The 24488-nt window shown below is 36.8% G+C and overlaps 2 protein-coding genes and 2 pseudogenes across 2 annotated transcripts; 3 read left to right on the forward strand and 1 right to left on the reverse strand.

Annotated features, from left to right (window-relative positions):
- Positions 1–615: 615 nt before the first annotated feature.
- LOC116107010 (calcium-transporting ATPase 12, plasma membrane-type-like) lies at positions 616–3023 on the forward strand. The gene has a single exon (XM_031393325.1). The coding sequence runs from the start codon at positions 679–681 to the stop codon at positions 2995–2997; it is 2319 nt and encodes a 772-aa protein (XP_031249185.1). The 5' UTR covers positions 616–678; the 3' UTR covers positions 2998–3023.
- Positions 3024–4379: 1356 nt separating this feature from the next.
- Positions 4380–9681, forward strand: LOC116106974 (annotated as a pseudogene).
- A 71-nt stretch (positions 9682–9752) lies between these two features.
- LOC116106975 (pentatricopeptide repeat-containing protein At1g05600-like) lies at positions 9753–11327 on the reverse strand. Its single transcript, XM_031393286.1, has one exon. The coding sequence runs from the start codon at positions 11325–11327 to the stop codon at positions 9753–9755; it is 1575 nt and encodes a 524-aa protein (XP_031249146.1).
- Positions 11328–18269: 6942 nt separating this feature from the next.
- On the forward strand, positions 18270–20079 carry LOC116106976 (annotated as a pseudogene).
- The last annotated feature ends 4409 nt before the right edge of the window (positions 20080–24488 follow it).

A 24488-nucleotide genomic window follows, 5' to 3' on the forward strand; every position in this document is an offset into this window, starting at 1 on the left:
TTATAATAAGTAAAAAAAAAGCAGTGAGACTTCATGGTTGAAGAAGAAGTCAAGAACAAACAAGTTAAAGAATGATCCAATAATCTTTCTAGCTCGTTATGTAAAAGTTATAAGATGTTGAATGAATTTAAAAAATTAGTTGAAGTTTTCACAAACTAAATCAGACACCCTGTTACTAGAAAAAAAAAAAAAAAGAAAAGGAGGAGAAAAGGTGGGCATGGTGTTTGTGTACAGTGTGGAATATGGATGCATGGGTTTGTACCCTCTGCTAGGGCTGTATCTTTTATTCTTTCTCTTAAAAAAAAAAAAAATAATAATAATAATAATATTGCCGACTGGTCCGACTCTTTCTTAATTAGGTTGTCTTCCTCTTTGACCAAGTCTTTCTTTCTCTCTCTTCAGTTTTTTTTTGTTATTTATACCACACTTCCCATGCATCTCTCCAACCAGTAACATCTCATTCTCAACCCAAATCCCCTACTGTCAGCTAGCTATACTACTTCTGTCTCTGCAACTGTTAGGTGTACGTACTTCCTCAGGACACCACCCGACTCATCCCTTTTGTGCGACATGGTGCTGCCAAATGGCTTGGAATATGCCTTGGCCAGCGGCAACAACCAAGATATTAGCCGGAGGTCTCAGTCTCAGCTACCGCCGAAAGGGTTTTTACGTTTCATTATGGAGGCTTTCAAAGACGCCACCGTAGTTTGCCTTCTCGTATGGTCTGCAGCGTCTCTTGGTTTTGGGATCAAAAAACACGGGTTGGAAGAAGGATGGTATGAAGGTGGAAGTATTTTTATAGCTCTCCTTTTGACAGTAACGGTTTTTGCGCTTAGCAATTTTATTATAGGCGCTGAATCCAACGAAGGAACTCCATTACAAGCTCGGGTTGACAAACGAAGCTCCTGCATTGGAAGAGTAGGTCTCGCAGCGGCTTTCTTGGTTTTTTTATATCTTTTGGTTCATTTTTTCACTCGGAAATCAAAAGATGTGAATGGAAAGAAGGAGTCCAATGGTAGCAAAACTGATTTCGATGATGTTTTGAGGTCAACTGCGTGCCTTGCTAAAGCTTCAGTCGCCATTTGGTTAGCTGGAAGTCCAAAAGGTTTACCATTGGTGGTAAATCTCACACTTGCTCATACCAGCAAACAAATGATGGGTGATAATGCAATCGTAAGGAAACTCTCGGCTTACGAGACAATGGGCTCAGCCACAGTTATTTGTACCGATGGACGGGGCATATTGACATCAAAGCAGATGAAAGTGACTGAATTTTGGTTTGATCAAGAATCAATCGAAGAAGACTACAATAATAAGATTCCCTCGACTCTTCGTGAACTACTCCACCAACAAGCTGTTTTGAAAACAACTGGTAGTCCAACCGAAGAAGCAATTCTTCAGTGGGCTGCTGAAGAATTGAGTATGAACTTGGAAGAAGTGAAGCAAAAATTCACCGCCGTTGGAACCTTCATCGCTGAGGAAAAAGAAAGTGCGGTTTCAGTTAGGAAAAAAGCTGATAATACTGTTCATGTACACTGTAAAGGAGATGCTGAGATGATCCTAGCTATGTGTTCACATTATTATAGGAAGGATGGGACCATAAACGCCATGGATGAAAATGAAAAGGGAAAAATGAAAAGTATAATAGATAGCATGGCAGCTGGTCGCCTTAGATGCATTGCTTTTGCGCACAAGCAAATTCAGGATGGAGCTACCCTTACGAAAGAAGATGACTTAACCTTGCTGGGAATTGTTGTCCTCAAGTATCCATGTCGACCAGGGATAAGAGCAGCCGTGGAAAGTTGCCGATCCGCCGAAGTGGGCATCAAAATGATCACTGAGGATAATGTTTTCTTAGCAAAAGCGATAGCCACCGATTGTGGAGTACTACAGTTGAGAGCCGAAGCGGAAAGTGATGAGGTGGTAGAAGGCATACAATTTCGTGACTATACAGATGAAGAGAGAATGCAAAAGGTCGATAAGATCCGGGTATTGGCAAGGGCTACTCCAGCTGACAAACTTCTGATGATAAAGTGTTTGAAAGATAAAAATCATGTGGTTGCAGTGACTGGAAATGGCACCAATGATGCCAATGCCCAAAAAGAAGCTCATATAGGATTTTTGATGGGCAACTGCGGGTCCGAGGATGCTATGAAAAGCTCAGATATCATCATATTGGATAATAACTTTGCAACCGTGGTTACTGTTCTAAGGTGGGGACGATGTGTTTATAACAATATCCAAAAATTCATTCAGTTTCAACTCACCCTTAATGTTGCAGCTCTAGTCATCGACTTTGTAGCAGTTCTAGTTGGCCGTGATGCGGTTCCTCTAACAGTAAGTCAACTTGTATGGGCGAACCTCATCATGGGCGCACTAATGGCTTTGGCGCTGGCTACTGAAAGGCCAACTGATGAGCTGATGAAGACGCCACCTAGGGGTTGTACTGAACCCCTTATAACAAACGTTGTGTGGAAGAATCTTCTATCTCAAGCTCTATACCAGATCCTAATCTTATTAATCCTACAATTTGCAGGCAAGTCCATCTTTAAAATGAGTCCTCAAGTAAAAGGTACAATGATTTTCAACACCTTTTGTCTTTGTCAGCTATTGAATGCGTTCAATGCAAGGCAGTTGGAGAGAATGAATGTTTTTAGAGGCATTCACAAGAACTGTTTCTTTCTTGGAATTGTGGGGATAACTATAATTCTTCAGTTTTTGATGGTGGAGTTGTTAATCAAGAAGGTTGCTTCTGGAGAGGGATTGAATTGGAGCCAATGGGTAACTTGTTTTGTATTGGCAGCTTTCACATTGCCAATTGGTTTGATTGTGAAGTTCATACCTGTTCGGGAGAAACCAGTACTCTTCGTCAGCCCGGATGGTGAATTGGATTTGGGTTTTATAAAAGGCATCAAACTCTTGTTCTGTCTTCTAAACTGGTTCTTTCTACTGAAAACTTTCTTATATGATGATGACGTATTTATCCAAACTAATTAACTTTGTAGAGGTCTTAAAGCTTGATGATGATGGGGTCTTTGTAATTATAATCATAAAGGGTCAACTTTTTTTCAAGTTATTCAGCTTTAACTGCTTTGAACGATTATGATCCACAAAGTGTTCTACCCATTTCAGCTTTTCTTGAGTTTCAAGTTGATTGAGATTCAACTTTGGATTGTTCTACCCCGATGGACTCTTGAACAAATAAGAATAGAAAAGAAATAAATGAAAAAGAACAAAGGTATATATTAAATGCTGAAATTGACCCATGAAGCTTATTTTAATTTACATCTTTTTCTTCTAGAAAACGTGTAGGACCTATAATATTTACGTTTTTAACAGGTAACTTTTATTTGTATGATACAAGGAAAGAATATTCTGAAGTTTCTTCAAATTTGAAGCATAGTTTTAATGATCAGAAATGGGGAGGGTTCAGATCCTTGTGGAGGCAATTGGCAAGAAATTAAGTGCACTAATCCGCGTCCAATCTCCATTTAATTTATTGGTCTTTTGAGTTTTTACATGTTAAAGCTAAAACGAGGTTGATTACTCTGCATTTTGAAGCTAAACACTGTCTATATCAGAACATTATCAGGCATGGGAGTGGAGGGCACTCTGTCTGCAGACATCAGAGATTTATCCGACCTTCAAACTCTGTATGTCTTCTATCTGCACATGAATTTTATTATACAATATGGCTTTTACATAGCATCTGAAACGATTAAAGTCAAACATACATAATAAGCCAATTTGTAGCGGGCAAATTTAGAGTTTCTTCTTATGAATGTCTTTAGTAAAGTGCAAATGACAATTGACAATGGTAGGAAGTTAGAAAAAATATGGTATTTATGTCACATCCGACCTCGTTAGAGCGAGATAATTGTTTCTTCGCATTGTTTCAGTAGAATGAATTTTATGTAGAACAATATGCCTTCCATTTTCACTTGTTTGATTATGAACTCTTCACTTACAGGGCTGACAGGACCTCTTCCAACATCCATTGGGAATTTGAAGAAACTAACCACCTTGTAAGGAAATATATTCTTCTCAAAGCATCAGATAACAACAGAATTCTGTCACAATCCTTATAAAAATCACGTTCTGTTTATTTTGCCTTTCAGAATTCTGGTTCGTCGCAGTTTTTCTGGACAAATTCCTGCATCTATTGGATCTCTACAGCAGTTGGTCTTCCTGTAAGAATTTTGACTCTTTAATGCTTTTTTTATACTACTGAAATTGCCAATAAAATGCAATCCTTTTGCATCTCGACCAATCCTGCTAAAAATGTATGAAAAAATATTGGATAGGGGTGTATTCTGGGCCCTATAAGTTTCCATAGTAAGCTTTTTTTATCTGAAGATTGAAGTTCTATGATTGTGCCAATGAGGTGAATTAACTGTACCTTCTCATTGCTACTCCAGATTGAAGTTCTATCTTTGGGCATTTTAGTTCTCTTTTTTAATTTGTTTAGCAATGATTTCTATATTCAATAATATTTTGAAATTCTGACCTTCATCTGGAGTCATCTAGGAAAAAATCAACTCTCAGGCTCAATCCCAGATCAACTTTTCAGTCCAAACATGACTCTGATACATCTGTAAGTTTCATAAGGTTTTTAATGTACTAGATCATGAAATATATAACTCCATCTCTAAGGTACAAAAATGCACATCTAATAGTCTATTCCATTTCAATTTTCACTCACTGGCAAGTTCCTTCCAGCCTTGGGCTTGTGCAAACTTTGGAGGTCCTGTGAGTGTCTAGATTCCATGTTTGTGTGAATTACTAATAAAGATAGCAGACAATGAGATTATATAGATTTCTTTTGTTCTGATAAGTTTCTGACTTTGAATACAGACGCCTTGATAGGAACTCATTGAGTGGGCATGTTCCTTGAAATCTCAACAATCTTTCAGATGTTACTGAGCTGTAAGCTGAAAATAATCCATGGACGATAAGCTTGCCTTAGGATTGTCATCATGTTCTTTTATATAACAATGAGTGTTTGATAACCCTTTTTTCCAGGTTGTTGTCCAACAACCTTACTGGCATGAACCTAACTTACTTGTGAGTAGAAAATGTTCACTTAACTCAATATCTTCAGTCATCACTGATACGAGGGTCAGTAAAGCATTTCTAAAACTTATTTACATGATATTATGAACTGCAGGGACATGAGTAACAATAGCTTCAATGCACCAGGTATTCCATTGTGGTTTTCAACTTTGCAGGCCTTAACAACATTTTTTGTGTTTCTGTTGTTTTCCTTTCTTTGTCATTCTCCACAGATGATGCAACACATATAGACCTCGAATCAACAACGCATTGAATTACCTGAAATATTTTGTTGATGTAAAGTCTTTTAATTCAATTTTTACCAAACACGATACGACTGTCTTGCTCAAAAACTACTCTAGAAGACTTTCCAACTTCCTATACATATCATTTTGAGTATTCAGAAAATGTCTTTCTATCATATCTTTCATTTAGTTAGACTCAAAGGAGAATAATCAACTATTTCATCTGACAGAATGATGTAGCAGACTTAGCTTCAAGGTCAAGTTCCTTCTGACTTGTTCAACCTTTCTCAACTACAGACTGTGTGAGTAGAGTAATGTTAGGTTCATAATCCAATTTCATAACCTTCTCTCATAACTCTCGACGTGACAACTTGCAATTGGTCAGCTCACAAATAGATAGGCAGAACCCATAACAAGTAGGTGGGACTCATTTTAGAGCTGTCACGTTTGGAGTTGTGAGATTGGGTTCTGGAACTAACATTACTGGTGTGAGTATCAACAAAACACATTCATCAGTACAGAAAATTTCATTTGATTTCCTCAGCTCCTAATGTTAAAAGAGTTCCCTAAGACATCTCCATATGATGGCAATATATCTTGATTTTATTGACACAATATGGTTACAGGGTTTTGAAAACAACCAGCTTAATGGCAGCTTGAATTTTGGCATCAGGCACAGCAACCAGCTGCAGTTCATCAATTTCAGAACAATTTAATTTCTATCTACACAGTTAGAACAGATGCATGCAGCATTGGCTTAGGGTAAGGCTTAATTTCTTTAGACTTCTAAAATATTTTCTCCTATAGTTTGTCAAAATACAGTTTAACATATCTGCATCTGTATTTCAATCTATCTGAGATTGGTTTGTTCCATCTGTTATTTTAAATGTCTCAAGTGGTTACCTAATGAAGATGTTCTACAAGTTGTGGCTAAGACAACAAAGTGCTCGATAATTTTACAGGCTTGCAGGTAATCCAATTTGCAGGACTCGGGGAGAAGGAAAAGATTGTACAGTTTTCCAACTGAGTTCCAATTGTTCAACACCACCAAAGAACTGTACTCCTGTTTCTTGTGGTTCAGATAAGATTTCCAGCCCCACCTGCCAATGTGCATACCCATATAGGGGAAGTCTAAACTTCGAAGCTCCTTCCTTTTCAAACTTGGAAATCTTCAGTTACTATAAATTCTTGGAAGATAATATGACAACTTTTTCAGTCTAATCAACTTCCTGTGGACTCGGTTTTCTTGAGTAGCCCACAAAAGGATTCATCAGACTACGTGACTATAAGCCTACTATTATTTCCATCCGGCCAAGACTGTTTCAATCGAACAGGAATTTCTACGACTGGATCTGTACTTAGCAACCAGACTTACAAATCTCCATCCTTTTTTGGGCCTTACGTCTTTATTGCTGATCGGTATCAGAACTTTGCAGGTGCTTCTGGTATTCAAATAGAACTAACATGATCATTACAATTCTGCTTTATTTGATATTTGATGCATCTGTGTGTGTGACATCTTTTAGGAGAACCTACAGGAACAGAGAATAAAGGACCAAACAAAAGAGGAAAAGGACCAAACAATACCGGATCAAACAAGTTAAGAAGCAATGGCATTATCATTGGAACAACAGCTGGTGGTTGTGCCTTTTTGATACTGTTAGTCCTTGCTGGGTCTCTTGCATATCGTTGGAAGAGGAGTGGAAAGAGTGAATCAAACGAAATGTGTTGGTACTTAAAAACATTTACACCACACTTCCGATTTTCCTGGTTGTACTTTGTTGATTATGTTGTACAAATGTAGAACTCCAGGACATGAACAAAAGCCATGGTGGCATTGCTGAACTGAAAGGAGCCACATGCTTCTCTTTTCAGGAGCTTTGCAACTACACAAACAATTTTTCTGAAGACAACGGCATAGGATCCGGGGGTTATGGAAAGGTTCCATTCTGTCTTATTACTAAACAATTATTTTTTGTTTGGTTGTTTGAAATATCAGAAGTTAAAATTGGCATCAATACATTGTAAAATTTTGATTCTGTCAACATCAATCTTTGCAGGTTTATAGGGGGAACTCTTCCCACTGGACAACTGATTGCCATAAAACGAGCTAAGCAAGGATGTTTACAAGGTGCACTAGAATTCAAAACTGAGATTGAGCTTCTATCAAGAGTCCATCATAAAAATGTTGTCCGCCTAGTGGGATTTCGCTTGGAACAAGATGAACAAATACTGATATATGAGTATATTTCAAATGGTTCTTTGAAGGATAGTCTGTCAGGTAGAACTCTATTTTATCATTCTTCAATAGCTTACTTTATATATATAAAGTAGTAATTTCCAGTGCATATAACAGTTCACATTAGTTTATCGCCAATTATTAGACCATGTTCCTTTCCTTGAAATACAATACACATGAAATTAAGCAATACGACAGTGCACCTGTTATAAAAGCGAGATGGTTCAACACTGTGCGAAGGCCACATTTAGAACCATGGAGAAGACTAGAGATACTTCTTGAATATGACCAGTCGTGGTTGTATCTAACTCGAATTCTCTCAATGACCTTGTCTTCAGAGTTCAGAGCCTCCATCTTCTCTAATACCCTCTGATTATTATTGTAGATGGTGCTCCTTGATATTATAGTGTTACTTTGTTTAATCACAAACTGTCTGAAAAATTTACTGCCTATATACGCAGGGAAGTCTGGAATCAATATGGACTGGATAACAAGACTCAAAATATCCCTTGATGCAGCTAAAGGCCTATCCTATCTTCACGAGCTCATGCACCCTTCCATTATACATAGGGATGTCAAATCAGCTAACGTACTTCTGGATGAGCGCTTCAAAGCAAAAGTTGCAGACTTTTGGTATCTCTAAACTTATGGATGACACTGAAAAGAGTTATGTCACTACTGAAGTTAAGGGGACAATGGTGAGTACCTCCATATTGACATGCTCTAGAAAGAATATTACTACACATAGCAAACTGAAAAAAAAAAAAATTTAAGGAAAGAGTACAGTATGTTCGAGTGCTATATCGTGTGACACAGTATTTAATTTGGGCTATTTGCGTGAGGAAAATATTGCACATGTTAGTATCCATTTTTATGAATCATTTAATGACAAAACAAAAGTAGCTCTCAATTTGGATCCTAAGTAAAATTGACCGAAAAGAGTGATGTTTATAGCTTCGGCGTGTTAATGTTGGAATTATTAACTGGAAGAGGACTGATACAATGAGAAAATCATATTGCAAGAGAGATTAAGGTAGCAATGGATAAGGAAAAAGATCTATACAACCGTTACGAATTTTTTGATCCAACCATTGGGTTGGATGCAGCACTCATAGGTTTTGAAAAGTTTGTGGATCTGGCAATGAAAATGTGTTGAAGAATCAGGAGTTGACAGGCCAAAAATGAATTATGTGGTGAAGAATCAGGAGTTGCCTGAAAAAACATTGTATCGTAACTGTGAAAATCAAGTATAGATTTTTCATAAAACTATAGCATCCATTGATGAAAATGTACAATATTTCTTCATTTTTGTTCTTTGATTCTGTTTCTCTTTCGATTCTTTCTTTTTCTTACTTCCAGCTAGTATAACAAAAAAATAAACTCATTTATGAATTCATTTATCACTTGGATCATGACAGAGTATATAACATGAAGGCTAGTAAATTAAGATACAAATAGAGGACTCTTGCAATTAATCCTAACAGTAGAAAACATATGAATTCATTTATCAATCAAGTCTATAAGACAAAATCTAGTGAAGAAGAGAGTATAGAATACATCGGCATGAAACCCTTGTGCTGCTTCCAAAACCAGACTTCCAAGATAACACCAACCCTAACATATAGCGTTCTACCATCTTCTTCAACACACACAGGAGAAGAAAGACACCCATAATTAGTCTACCTAAGCCTAACCCACCAGAACTCTCCTTTTTTCTTCACAGTATCCTTTTCCCGCAAGTTAAGAGGTAGCCATGATTCTGTTCTGGTGTAAACATATGGAGGCCATACAGTACAAGAATTTTATCGTTTGGTCAACAAGAAACCAAAGAATCCAACCTTTCTGCTTCTTTTAGATTATGACTGAAGAATATTGTTTTATCATCCTGGAATTGTACAATTCCAATTCAATAGCAATCCCAAATCTGTTTTTCTGGCTTCTACAGCTGATTTGCCCTCCAGTCATGGCTCTGATGCTTCTCCCACCTTTTATGATATCCTTCATTGCCACTAATTAAGGAGTGCTGCGCTTATCTAACCACACTGATAGGGATGATCCTCAAAGTTTCTGAATAAGTGTGACTTGAATCTTTCACAGATAGCGTACAAAATTTATCCTCTGGCCACTGCACAATCCAGATCATGAAATCTGTTTTTTGTTAATCTGATTCTTGCCCAATATATTTTCCATCGACCTCAAAAATGAAAAGCGTTTGCTCAATCTTGAGGATTTGAACTTGATGATCCTACAAAAGGTGTTTCAGCTGAAGCAGCATTTGCATCACCAACACTCAGCTGCTCAGAGGGATTATAGCAAATATTCATGTCAGCCATATTGCAGCATACAGATGCCACCAAGCAGCTCCAAACAGAAGGCTCTGGCAGCTTCCCCTGGCTGATCATCTCCTCCAACCATAGCATTGCTTCATATTGCCTGCCTATTGAGCAAAGACCTCTTATAAGCACATTGTAAGTGTGAACAGAAGGCCAATAAGATTTAATCAGCATCTTCTCCAAAATCTTACTCGCTTCAATAAAACTACCATCTCTACACAGCCCATCCACTAAAATGCCACATGTTTCCTCATTAGCAACACAGCCAACCTGTTTAGCCATCTTGTTCAAATATCCAACTGCAACTTTTGAATTTCCTGCATCACATAGGCCTTTCAACAAGATATTATACACTTTAACAGTGGGCACTAAAGTTCCTTTCACCATTTCCTCTTCAACCACCTTCACCGCTTCATCAACCATACCTTCTTTACACAGAGCAGCCAATTTTGCCTGATAAATCACCAGTGATGGCCAAAAGCCTTTACTTCGCATTTCGTCAAGCAGTTTATTACCCTCATCAATCCTACCTTCATTATATAGATCAATAGCCATTGCATTGTAACTAGCCAAACTGGGAATGCTGCCTCTGATCAAAGCTTCACTAATCAAACATTTAGTACTTCCTATATCTTCACCAGTATTACATGGACTAAGATCAATACGATGGCGACAACTCTTAGGAGCTTTAAGCCCCTTCCTTAAAATCTTTTCAAGAATCTCCACTGCCTCTTGAACTTTCCCTTTATCACATAAAGCAAATAAAAGAATCCTATATACCACAATATCCTCACCACTACCCTTCTGAGAGATTCTCCAAAACATAGAATACAACAAGTGCTGTGCCTCATGAAGTCTCTCATCATCACACAAACCCTTCATTAAGATACGATAACTTTCCCTATCAGGATAACAACCCTGATAATCCATCTCCTGAAAAATTTGCAATGCAAGATCAGATCGTTTACGTTGACATAATACATCCATTAGCAAATTCAGAGACTGAACTCGAGACTTCACTTCCCATCCGTAACAACTCTCCAAGAATATTTGATGAACGTCTTCAAGCTTAGACTCTTTCACCATTACCCTCAAAAGGGTATTAAAAGACAGAGTCCAATTCACACAATTGAATTGTGAAAGGTTCTTAAAAAGCGAAACAGCCTCATTCAACAATCCAGCTCTTGCATAAGTCTGTATAGCAGTGGCAAAAACATTATCCTTACACTCACAAGAATCTCCTTTCATCTGATTAATAACTTCTTTCATTTCCATGATTCGATTTGAACTTGCAAGAATGCCAATCATTGTAGCATAAACTGGACCATTGTGTTGATGACTGGGGTATCTCTCTAGGGCTTCATTGAAAATTCTGAGAGCTGTTGGTGGATTTTTCTGCTTCCTAATGATCTGAGACAGGTTATTAGGTGTTAAAAGCCTTGGCCATACTACACTCATTGTGATCCACTTCACTGGCAAGCTGCCACACAAACTAGTTTTCCAAATCAGTGGGTGCATTTCAATTTCTTCGAGACATTTCGTCGAACATGTGCTAAACCACGCTTAAATAATAACAAATTTCAAAAAAGAATTACTTAAATGCAATACATACTTTTATTAAACATTGACAATAGATTAAGATTTCTGAGAACCTGCTGAAGTTATTTTCTCAAAACCTGAAAGTTAAAATTGTATTTATCCCTTACTAGTATCTAGGAACCCATGTCTACTCACAAATCCCAAAATGCAATTTGGTGGATGCAGTAAGTTTTTCAAAAGGATATTTTTATGTTTGTATCACTGCTTCTGATTTCTCTGTTGCTAGTTTTTTTAACTGAAAGATTGATTACATTTCCTGCTTCTCCTTTTCCACAGGATCCCAATTATGTTAACTGAGAAGCAAGACTGAAGCTTTCGCAGGAAAGACTCAGTGCGCTTCATTGGTTTTAGGGTTTAGTCACAAGGGTTTTGGATGATGAAGCTTAAGGATGGGCGTTTGGTAATTTAGGACGGTATGATCAATGTTGTTACGCCCCAAAGGTTTGTAAATATACCAATTAAATCCCTTGGTGTCTGATGAAGGTTGAAAAACATAAATAAGGCTGAATAGTTTGAAATTTCACGGCTAATTACCCATTTTCATAAACAATTATCAGATTGCAATAATCCACTGCCTTGGCCAGAATTTATGGACTATGTAGCTGCTACATAATCCATAAATTGCATTTTGAACTATCGGTGTCTCGGTTATTATACAATTTTCTTTTTTTTTTTATAAACGTGGTAATTGGGTTACGGTGTATACATCTCAATTAACTTTTGAAGTTTATTAAACACTTTACAAATTCAATAAATCAAGTAATTCACAAATATGATGAATAATCACTCTATAAAATTTAAACCCTAAACCTTAGTGTAACCTATTTAAATAGTTAAAATCTTGTCATTCAATAGCACAAACCAAATGGTATGGAATGATAATAATAATATCGTGATTACAACCCATCTTTAAGTTTAGGAATCCGAAGTTCATACATGCTCTTGTTTCAAGTTTCAAGAACACGAAGCAATAGCTCAATGTGAAAGAAGTGTAGGATGAGGAGTATAACTGTATAAGTTAGAGATTTCAAAATCAAAATGATTATCGTCTGTTGACCATAGACGTAGGAGCCACGTAGGGACAAGGAGGGCCACTAATATTATCTGAAAATATATGTCCACTCTTTTGCAGATTTAAGTATAAAGTATCGTGATAAAAAAAAAAAAAAAAATGATACAAAAAATTTAATTTTTTGTCATTTTTTATTATATTATTTTATATATAAATTTTTATAAGATTTTTTTATATATCTAACATGAATAATACTATACTTACAAAGAAATTTAACAAAGATTTTCATATAAAATGATGTGGTAAAAAATAAATGAAAGAATAAATTTAATAAGTTTGATTTTTTATTTTATTTTTTTATTAATTTTTTATCACCTTCAATTTTTATAAGAATAGTATTATTGATCTAACATTATTGTTAAAATATTATACTATAATTCTAGTTTGTAAAGTCCGTGGTTTGAGCCGATTTGACAAATTTCTAAAGCTCTCCAGGATTTTCTACAAGTTTTGCATTTCCTATTATTGTTATTTATAAGAAGTCTAAAAGATATTACGTAAAAGCTCCTAATATCTGCCTGCCAGCTCCTGATATCTGGCTGCCATGCACTAAATTGAATACTTATATGTATACTAAAAAAAAAACGAGTGAATGACATGTTCCCCCCCAAAAAATACCCATTGACAAATTCATACCTACCAATTTTTTAAATACCTTTTTATGACCCAAAAGTTAGTAATTTTTGTTATGGGGAAGGGTAAAATGGTCAAAAGTTTGTTATTAATGAGGACAGAGTATTCAACAAACATTTGGCAATTCTTGTCATTTTTCGACTGATTCTAATGTCCAAAATCACTTTCTCGATTGCCCACAGAATCCTCATTTCCTCCTCTGCAAAGCCCAAGCCTCTATTTGTCGTCATCACTCAACATTTCCCACTACCACCTCAATTCACATGGCAGCCAGATTTTCGGTTGCTTTCAATGTTGGAAATCCAACCTAAAACTCACTAGTTGTTTGACAAACAACGGTGGAGCCGTGGAAGCCCTCCCTTGGTGACAATTCTGGGTCCGTCACTGTTCTAATTGTTGATGGAATATTTATGTAATGATTTTAATGATTGATTACTAGTAGATTTCTATTATTAATTTAGATATGTATTAATGCACTATGAATTTACGATATTTGAATGTACTCCATTTATAGTTTTTAAATTATATATTAGTAGTTGAAATTATTATAGAGATTTTCTTTTTTAAAATTTAGTGATAAAAAAGTTACCAAACAATTATTTAATATTATTTTAAATTAAAAAAAAAGTTTCAAAATCAAATAATAAATATTTTCACAAAATGTATCAAACAATTATTGTCTTAAAAACTTTTCTAAAAAATTATATCAAACAACTATTCAATATTTGATTAAACTCTAATATAATTTTTAGATATTTTATCAAACACATTTTAAAATTTAAATCCAATTCGATTTGATTCAACTTAACTTAATTTAAAATACTTTTTTAGAATAATATTTTTCAAAAAGAGTAACAAACAGGAAGGTTTTATGAAATTTCATCCCCAATTACCCATTTTCATAAACAATTATCAGATTGTAATAAATAATAGTCCACCGCCCTGGCCAGAATTTAAGGACTGTGTGTTTATAATTATATATAATGAAAGGAATGTTGACCTTTTCAAATACGCGTGACATGCCCCCAACCCCAAGAAACTAAATGGCCAGTTCCACTCACCCACCGGCGCCCACCATCTGTTTGTGAAAAAGACACAACAATGCAGCCAGAGCCCACCATTTTCCCCTCTGCATTTTTTTGTTTTAATTATTGAAATGGTGCAATTTTAGCCTGAATTTTTTTTGTGAAAAGTCTTGATTTTGTGGTTGTGGGATTTGGAATAGGGTGGTTTGGTCGGCTGTGGTGGTGGTTCGGGAGGTGGTTTGGAATAGGATGTGGTGGTAGTGTAGGATGGTTTGGAATGGGGGAGGAGGGCAGTTTGGTAATAGCATCATGTCAGAACCTATTACTTTAAGAATAAGAATCTGGAATGAATAAAATCATATGGTTGAATCTGGAATAAATGAAACCATGTTATCAACTTGCTGTTTCTCTAAAGTCTAAACCTCGGTGGGAACATGTCGTTTGCTCTAAAGTCTAAACCTTGGCAAGGTGTGTTTGTTTTAGTATTTTGACTTTTGAGTAGTATTTTTAGAATATTATTGGTAGGTAGAGTTGGGTGATGATTATGAGGTAGAATTTAAAAATTAACAAAAAACCTCATAGGTTTGCTAATTTAACTAGACAACCTAATATATAAATTTTTTGAAAAATGACAAAAACACCCCCCACCCACAGTGTTAGGTTCTGGCCACCACCGTCTGAATCTGGCGTTACGGTGTACGACCAGTCGAATCTGGTCGGTCGTGCTTTGATCTGGCTTTTTCTGACCAAATCTGTGCATTACCGGCTATTTCTGATCGGTAGTGCGCTGTTGTGACAGATTCTAGCCATCATTGACGGTGGTTGTCAGAATTTGGCAACTATGGGTAGGTAGGAGTGTTTTCGTTAATTTATAAAAAAATTTATTAGAATTGTTTTGTTAATTAATAAACTTAGAGAGTTTAAAAGAACTTCTTAATTTAAGATATTGTTTTGAAAATAGGAAAACAATCGCTCCAAAAGTATCTGGAATAGAGATAGAATACTGAAAAATGAGTAATGCTTCTTTTACATAATCTTTTATATTATTTTTATTATATCATGATGTGATATATGTTATATTCATATAAAATTTTAATTATTTTGAATTTTAATATTATAATAAAATTATTATTAGTATAATGTCAAGGAAATTACGTAAAGGGTGTGTAAAGGTGACCTTGACAGTGGGAAATAATGAAACAAACGCAGCTGGATAATTTGACGCTACTTGGGAAAGTTGGTTTCTCGATGAAGGAAAGAGTGAATGCAGGCGATGATTTTTGGTCTTTCTGTAATTTTGTACATGTACATCCCATATACCTCTCCAACCTGTAACATCTCAACCCAAATACCCTACTGTCAGCTAGCTATAATACTTCTGTTTGCAGCTGTTTGGTGTACGTACTTCCTCAAGAAAAAACTTGACAGTTGACACCACCCGACTCTTCCCTTTTGTCCGACAAACACTAACAGAAATGGTGCTGACAAATGGCTTGGGATATGTCCGGATGTTTGAACGAGATGAACTCGTGGCCTTGACCTCTGGTCTGCAGGAAACAAATCCCAGTACTGATGCAATCAGCAGCAACAACCAAGACATTAGCCGGAGGTCTCAGCTACCGCCGAAAGGGTTTTTACGTTTCATTATGGAGGCTTTCAAAGACGCCACCGTAGTTTGCCTTCTCGTATGGTCTGCAGCCTCTCTTGGTTTTGGGATCAAAAAACACGGGTTGGAAGAAGGTTGGTATGAAGGTGGAAGTATTTTATAGCTCTCCTTTTGATTGTAACGGTTTTTGCGCTTAGCAATTTTATTATAGGCGCTGAATCCAAGAAAGAACTTCATTACAAGCTCGGGTTGACAAACGAAGCTCCTGCATTAGAAGAGTAGGTCTCTCAGCGGCTTTCTTGGTTCTTTTACATCTTTTGGTTCATTTTTTCCCTGAGAAATCAAAAGATGTGAATGGAAAGAAGGAGTCAAATGGTAGTAAAACTGATTTCGATGATGTTTTAAGGTCAACTGCGTGCCTTGCTAAAGCTTCAGTGGCCATTTGGTTAGCCGGAAGTCCAAAAGGTTTACCATTGGTGGTAAATCTCACGCTTGCTGGTACCATGAAACAAATGATGGGTGATAATGCAATCGTAAGGAAACTCTCGGCTTACGAGACAATGAGCTCAGCCACAGTTATTTGTACCGATGGACGGGCATATTGACATCAAAGCAGATGAAAGTGACTGAATTTTGGCTTGATCAAGAATCAATCGAAGAAGACTACAATACTAAAATTCCCTGACTCTTCGTGAACTACTCCACCAACAAGCTGTTTTGAAAACAACTGGTAGTCCAACCTGTTATGCAACGGAAACATAAACTCTAACGTTAGCTTATTGAATATAATAATACAAGTAGTAAAGCATAAATAAATTGCCAAAATTAAATACAAAAAATAATAGTCCACCGCCCTGGCCAGAATTTAAGGACTGTGTGTTTATAATTATATAAATGAAAGGAATGTTGACCTTTTCAAATACGCGTGACATGCCCCCAACCCCAAGAAACTAAGTGGCCATTTCCACTCACCCACCGGCGCCCACCATCTGTTTGTGAAAAAGACACAACAAATGCAGCCAGAGCCCACCATTTTCCCCTCTGCATTTTTTTTTTTAATTATTGAAATGGTGCAATTTTAGCCTGAATTTTTTGTGAAAAGTCTTGATTTTGTGGTTGTGGGATTTGGAATGGGGTGGTTTGGCTGGCTGTGGTGGTGGTTTGGGAGGTGGTTTGGAATAGGATGTGGTGGTGGTGTAGGATGGTTTGGAATGGGGGAGGAGGGTGGTTTGGTAATAGCATCATGTCAGAACCTATTACTTTAAGGGTAAGAATAAAAATCTGGAATGAATAAAATCATATGGTTGAATTTGGAATAAATAAAACCATGTTATCAGCTTGCCGTTTCTTTAAAGTCTAAACCTCGGTGGGAACATGTCGTTTGCTCTAAAGTCTAAACCTCGGCAAGGTGTGTTTGTTTTAGTATTTTGACTTTTGAGTAGTATTTTTGGAATATTATTGATAGATAGAGTTGGGTGATGATTGTGAGGTAGAATTTAAAAATTAACAAAAAACCTCATAGGTTTGCTAATTTAACTAAACAACTTAATATATAAATTTTTTGAAAAATGACAAAAACACCCACACCCACCCACAATGTTAGGTTCTGGCCACCACCGTCTGAATCTGGCGTTACAGTGTACGACCGGTTGAATCTGATCGATCGTGCTCTGATCTGGCTTTTTCTGGCCAAATCCGTGCATTATCGACCATTTCTGATCGGTAGTGCGCTGTTGTGACAGATTCTAACCACCACTGACGGTGGCTGTCAGAATCTGGCAACTATGGGTGGATAAGGGTGTTTTCATTAATTTATAAATTTTTTTATTTGAGTATTTTTGTTAATTAATAAACTTAGAGGGTTTAAAAGAGTTTTTTAATTAAAGATATTGTTTTGAAAATCGTTCCAAAAGTATTTGGAATAGAGATAGAATACTGGAAAATGAGTAATGCTTCTTTTACACAATCTTTTATACTATTTTTATTATATCATGATGCATATAAATTTTTAATTATTTTAAATTTTTATATTATAATAAAATTATTATTATAAAATGTCAAAGGAAATTATGGAAAAGATGGTGTAGAGGTGACATTGACAGTGGGAAATAATGAAACAAACGCAGTTGGATAATTTGACGCTACCTGGGAAAGTTGGTTTCTCGCTGAATGAAAGAGTGAATGCAGGCGATGATTTTTGGGAAACAGAAAAAGTAATCTATATACTAAAAAAATACTATACTTACTTGCGGACTCTTTCTTCCTATCTCTTTAGTCTTTCTGTAATTTTGTACATGTACATACCATATACCTCTCCAACCAGTAACATCTCAACCCAAATACCCTACTGTCAGCCAGCTATAATACTTCTGTTTGCAGCTGTTAGGTGTACGTACTTCCTCAGGAAAAACTTGACAGTTGACACCACCCGACTCTTCCCTTTTGTGCGACAAACACTAACAGAAATGGTGCTGACAAATGGCTTGGAATATGTCCGGATGTTTGAACGAGATGAAATCGTGGCCTTGACCTCTGGTCTGCAGGAAACAAATCCCAGTACTGATGGAATCAGCGGCAACAACCAAGACATTAGCCGGAGGTCTCAGCTACCGGCAAAAGGGTTTTTACGTTTCATTATGGAGGCTTTCAAAGACGCCACCGTAGTTTGCCTTCTCGTATGGTCAGCGGCGTCTCTCAGTTTTGGGATAAAAAAAAAAGGTATGGATGGCTTGCGATTGGCAGAGTAAACGGATAGGGTATAATAGGGGTTTTGGTGAGAGGGCTGAGGGGAGGAAGATGGTGGTGTTGAGGAAGGCCAATAATGTCGGGTACATGCCAAAAAGGATGGAAATGGCTGTTGTGTGGTGGAGTTGGGTTGCGAGATTCATAAAAAATTAGTTAAATCGAGAGCTATCAAGGTTGAGAAATGATAAAATGATGATTTCGGTCGATTTTGGTGAGAAAATCGATTGGAACCAAAATTGACTGAAATCAACTCCAAACCATTGGCGGTAGAAGAGGGCTAGAGATGATTTATGTGAATGTCAAATTTTGGGATTGAATTGAGGGTGAGTAATTTGAGATATGTAAATGATTATTTTAGTATTTTATTGTTAAAAGAGATTCAATGTGTTAATTTAGCAGTATAAACTAGAATATATAAAATTAGAGGTACAAACTTGCTATTTTGTTAAACTTTGGGTGAGAATATATGAAAAAGTTTATAATAAATTTAGGTTTTTTTAGCTTTTTTTTGGGACCCCTTGGCTTAGATAAGAAATTATAAACCATTTTTATTTTTGTAAGATATTAAAAAAAAAAAAAATTTATAAAAAATTTGGGTCCCCCTTTTTTTTTCGGCCCCAGACAGGTGTCTCACCTGCCTACGCCTTAAAGCCGGCCCTGGTTGGTATGAAGGTGGAAGTATTTTTATAGCTCTCCTTTTGATTGTAACGGTTTTTGCGCTTAGCAATTTTATTATAGGCGCTGAATTCAACGAAAGAACTTCATTACAATCTCGGGTTGACAAACAAAGCTCCTGCATTAGAAGAGTAGGTCTCTCAGCGGCTTTCTTGGTTCTTTTACACCTTTTGGTTCATTTTTTCCCTGGGAAATCAAAAGATGTGAATGGAAAGAAGGAGTCAAATGGTAGTAAAACTGATTTCGATGATGTTTTGAGGTCAACTGCGTGCCTTGCTAAAGCTTCAGTCGCCATTTGGTTAGCCGGAAGTCCAAAAGGTTTACCATTGGTGGTAAATCTCACGCTTGCTCATACCATGAAACAAATGATGGGTGATAATGCAATCGTAAGGAAACTCTCGGCTTACGAGACAATGAGCTCAGCCACAGTTATTTGTACCGATGGACGGGGCATATTGACATCAAAGCAGATGAAAGTGACTGAATTTTGGTTTGCTCAAGAATCAATCGAAGAAGACTACAATAATAAAATTCCCTCGACTCTTCGTGAAATACTCCACCAACAAGCTGTTTTGAAAACAACTGGTAGTCCAACCGAAGAAGCAATTCTTCAGTGGGCTGCTGAAGAATTGAGTATGAACTTGGAAGAAGTGAAGCAAAAATTCACCGCCGTTTGGAACCTTCATCGCTGAGGAAAAAGAAAGTGCGGTTTCAGTTAGGAAAAAAGCTGATAATACTGTTCATGTACACTGTAAAGGAGATGCTAAGATGATCCTAGCTATGTGTTCACATTATTATAGGAAGGATGGGACCATAAACGCCATGGATGTAAATTTAAGGACTGTGTGTTTATAATTATATATAATGAAAGGAATGTTGACCTTTTCAAATACGCGTGACATGCCCCCAACCCCAAGAAACTAAATGGCCATTTCCACTCACCCACCGGCGCCCACCATCTGTTTGTGAAAAAGACACAACAAATTCGGCCAGAGCCCACCATTTTCCCCTCTGCATTTTTTTGTTTTTAATTATTGAAATGGTGCAATTTTAGCCTGAATTTTTTTGTGAAAAGTCTTGATTTTGTGGTTGTGGGATTTGGAATGGGGTGGTTTGGCCGGCTGTGGTGGTGGTTTTGGAGGTGGTTTGGAATAGGATGTGGTGGTAGTGTAGGATGGTTTGGAATGGGGGGGGAGGGCAGTTTGGTAATAGCATCATATCAGAACCTAATACTTTAAGGGTAAGAATAAGAATCTGGAATGAAAAAAATCATATGGTTGAATTTGGAATAAATAAAACCATGTTATCAGCTTGCCGTTTCTCTAAAGTCTAAACCTCGGTGGGAACATGTCGTTTGCTCTAAAGTCTAAACCTCGGCAAGGTGTGTTTGTTTTAGTATTTTGACTTTTGAGTAGTATTTTTGGAATATTATTGATAGATAGAGTTGGGTGATGATTGTGAGGTAGAATTTAAAAATTAACAAAAAACCTCATAGGTTTACTAATTTAACTAAACAACTTAATATATAAATTTTTTAAAAAATGACAAAAACACCCACACCCACCCACAGTGTTAGGTTCTGGCCACCACCGTCTGAATCTGGCGTTACAGTGTACGACCGGTTGAATCTGGTCAGTCGTGCTCTGATCTGGCTTTTTCTGGCCAAATCCGTGCATTATCGACCATTTTTGATCGGTAGTGCGCTGTTGTGACAGATTCTAACCACCACTGACGGTGGCTGTCAGAATCTGGCAACTATGGGTGGATAGGGGTGTTTTCATTAATTTATAAATTTTTTTATTTGAGTATTTTTGTTAATTAATAAACTTAGAGGGTTTAAAAGAGTTTTTTAATTAAAGATATTGTTTTGAAAATAGGAAAACAATCGTTCCAAAAGTATCTGGAATAGATATAGAATACTGGAAAATGAGTAATGCTTCTTTTACACAATGTTTTATACTATTTTTATTATATCATGATGCATATAAATTTTTAATTATTTTAAATTTTAATATTATAATAAAATTATTATTATAAAATGTCAAAGGAAATTATGGAAAAGATGGTGTAGAGGTGACATTGACAGTGGGAAATAATGAAACAAACGCAGTTGGATAATTTGACGCTACCTGGGAAAGTTGGTTTCTCGCTGAATGAAAGAGTGAATGCAGGCGATGATTTTTGGGAAACAGAAAAAGTAATCTATATACTAAAAAAATACTATACTTACTTGCGGACTCTTTCTTCCTATCTCTTTAGTCTTTCTGTAATTTTGTACATGTACATACCATATACCTCTCCAACCAGTAACATCTCAACCCAAATACCCTACTGTCAGCCAGCTATAATACTTCTGTTTGCAGCTGTTAGGTGTACGTACTTCCTCAGGAAAAACTTGACAGTTGACACCACCCGACTCTTCCCTTTTGTGCGACAAACACTAACAGAAATGGTGCTGACAAATGGCTTGGTATATGTCCGGATGTTTGAACGAGATGAACTCGTGGCCTTGACCTCTGGTCTGCAGGAAACAAATCCCAGTACTGATGGAATCAGCGGCAACAACCAAGACATTAGCCGGAGGTCTCAGCTACCGGCAAAAGGGTTTTTACGTTTCATTATGGAGGCTTTCAAAGACGCCACCGTAGTTTGCCTTCTCGTATGGTCAGCGGCGTCTCTCAGTTTTGGGATAAAAAAAAAAGGTATGGATGGCTTGCGATTGGCAGAGTAAACGGATAGGGTATAATAGGGGTTTTGGTGAGAGGGCTGAGGGGAGGAAGATGGTGGTGTTGAGGAAGGCCAATAATGTCGGGTACATGCCAAAAAGGTTGGAAATGGCTGTTGTGTGGTGGAGTTGGGTTGCGAGATTCATAAAAAATTAGTTAAATCGAGAGCTATCAAGGTTGAGAAATGATAAAATGATGATTTCGGTCGATTTTGGTGAGAAAATCGATTGGAACCAAAATTGACTGAAATCAACTCCAAACCATTGGCGGTAGAAGAGGGCTAGAGATGATTTATGTGAATGTCAAATTTTGGGATTGAATTGAGGGTGAGTAATTTGAGATATGTAAATGATTATTTTAGTATTTTATTGTTAAAAGAGATTCAATGTGTTAATTTAGCAGTATAAACTAGAATATATAAAATTAGAGGTACAAACTTGCTATTTTGTTAAACTTTGGGTGAGAATATATGAAAAAGTTTATAATAAATTTAGGTTTTTTTAGCTTTTTTTTGGGACCCCTTGGCTTAGATAAGAAATTATAAACCATTTTTATTTTTGTAAGATATTAAAAAAAAAAAAAAATTTATAAAAAATTTGGGTCCCCCTTTTTTTTTCGGCCCCAGACAGGTGTCTCACCTGCCTACGCCTTAAAGCCGGCCCTGGTTGGTATGAAGGTGGAAGTATTTTTATAGCTCTCCTTTTGATTGTAACGGTTTTTGCGCTTAGCAATTTTATTATAGGCGCTGAATTCAACGAAAGAACTTCATTACAATCTCGGGTTGACAAACAAAGCTCCTGCATTAGAAGAGTAGGTCTCTCAGCGGCTTTCTTGGTTCTTTTACACCTTTTGGTTCATTTTTTCCCTGGGAAATCAAAAGATGTGAATGGAAAGAAGGAGTCAAATGGTAGTAAAACTGATTTCGATGATGTTTTGAGGTCAACTGCGTGCCTTGCTAAAGCTTCAGTCGCCATTTGGTTCGCCGGAAGTCCAAAAGGTTTACCATTGGTGGTAAATCTCACGCTTGCTCATACCATGAAACAAATGATGGGTGATAATGCAATCGTAAGGAAACTCTCGGCTTACGAGACAATGCGCTCAGCCACAGTTATTTGTACCGATGGACGGGGCATATTGACATCAAAGCAGATGAAAGTGACTGAATTTTGGCGTGATCAAGAATCAATCGAAGAAGACTACAATAACAAAATTCCCTCGACTCTTCGTGAACTACACCAATAAGCTGTTTTGAAAACAACTGGTAGTCCAACCGAAGAAGCAATTCTTCAGTGGGCTGCTGAAGAATTGAGTATGAACTTGGAAGAAGTAAAGCAAAAATTCACCGCCGTTGGAACCTTCATCGCTGAGGAAAAAGAAAGTGCGGTTTCAGTTAGGAAAAAAGCTGATAATACTGTTCATGTACACTGTAAAGGAGATGCTGAGATGATCCTAGCTATGTGTTCACATTATTATAGGAAGGATGGGACCATAAACACCATGGATGTTTCCTTAGCAAAATGATCACTGAGGACAATGTTTCCTTAGCAAAAGTGATAGCCACCGATTGTGGAGTACCACAGTTGAGAGCCGAAGCGGAAAGTGATGAGGTGGTAGAAGGCATACAATTTCGTGACTATACGGATGAAGAGAGAATGCAAAAGGTTGATAAGATCCGGGTATTGGCAAGGGCTACTCCAGCTGACAAATTTCTGATGGTAAAGTGTTTGAAAGATAAAAATCATGTGGTTGCAGTGACTGGAAATGGCGCCTATGATGCCAATGCCCTAAAAGAAGCTCATACAGGATTTTTGATGGGCAACTGCGGGTCCGAGGATGCCAAGGAAAGCTCAGATATCATCATACTGTACAACTGTGGTTACTGTTCTAAGGTGGGGATTCCCCGATCTCGGCCCGTAGCCCGTTTGGGGAATCCCATAATAAAGCCCGTTCCCCAAACGGTGAATTGGGGGATTCCCTGTTTGGGGGTTTTGTATCCTTATTACCATTTTCTCCAAATTATAATATACTATTAAAAAAGAAATTAAATCTATAATGATTTATTGATTTATTATAATCAATCAAAATACCAAATGATATATTACACATATATAACATATATATTATGTATTAACATATGATTATAGATAATAGAATATTATGTATAATGTATAACCCTCATACTTTATATAGTTACCCACCATCAAGTGTATTAATTTTCTAGTTGATTATAATCATATGATAATGTTAAGTCCACACTCTAATCTCACAACTTTTTCTCATAATCTTCGATACGACAATTCACAATTAGTTGGTCAAAGGGGGTCCATAGAAATAGGTGAAACATATTTGTAAACTGTCGCATCGGGGGTTATCAAAGATGGTTGTGAGATTGGGTTGTAGACCTAAAATTACTATAATCGAATTGGTGAATAATAAAGATAGGCTAACAAACTTTTCTCACAAACACAATGTGGTATCTCGCAATTAATCATCTCACAATTGGATAGGTGAGATCTATTGTGAGTTGATCAATTATCA

The sequence above is a fragment of the Pistacia vera genome, unplaced genomic scaffold (assembly GCF_008641045.1).
Source record: "Pistacia vera cultivar Batoury unplaced genomic scaffold, PisVer_v2 Contig525, whole genome shotgun sequence".
NCBI classification, from domain to species: Eukaryota; Viridiplantae; Streptophyta; class Magnoliopsida; order Sapindales; family Anacardiaceae; genus Pistacia; species Pistacia vera.

Coding starts and splice junctions, on each gene's coding strand:
- LOC116107010 (XM_031393325.1), top strand. CDS start 679: ATGGAGGCTTTCAAAGACGCCACCGTAGTTTGCCTTCTCGTATGGTCT.
- LOC116106975 (XM_031393286.1), bottom strand. CDS start 11,327: ATGAGTGTAGTATGGCCAAGGCTTTTAACACCTAATAACCTGTCTCAG.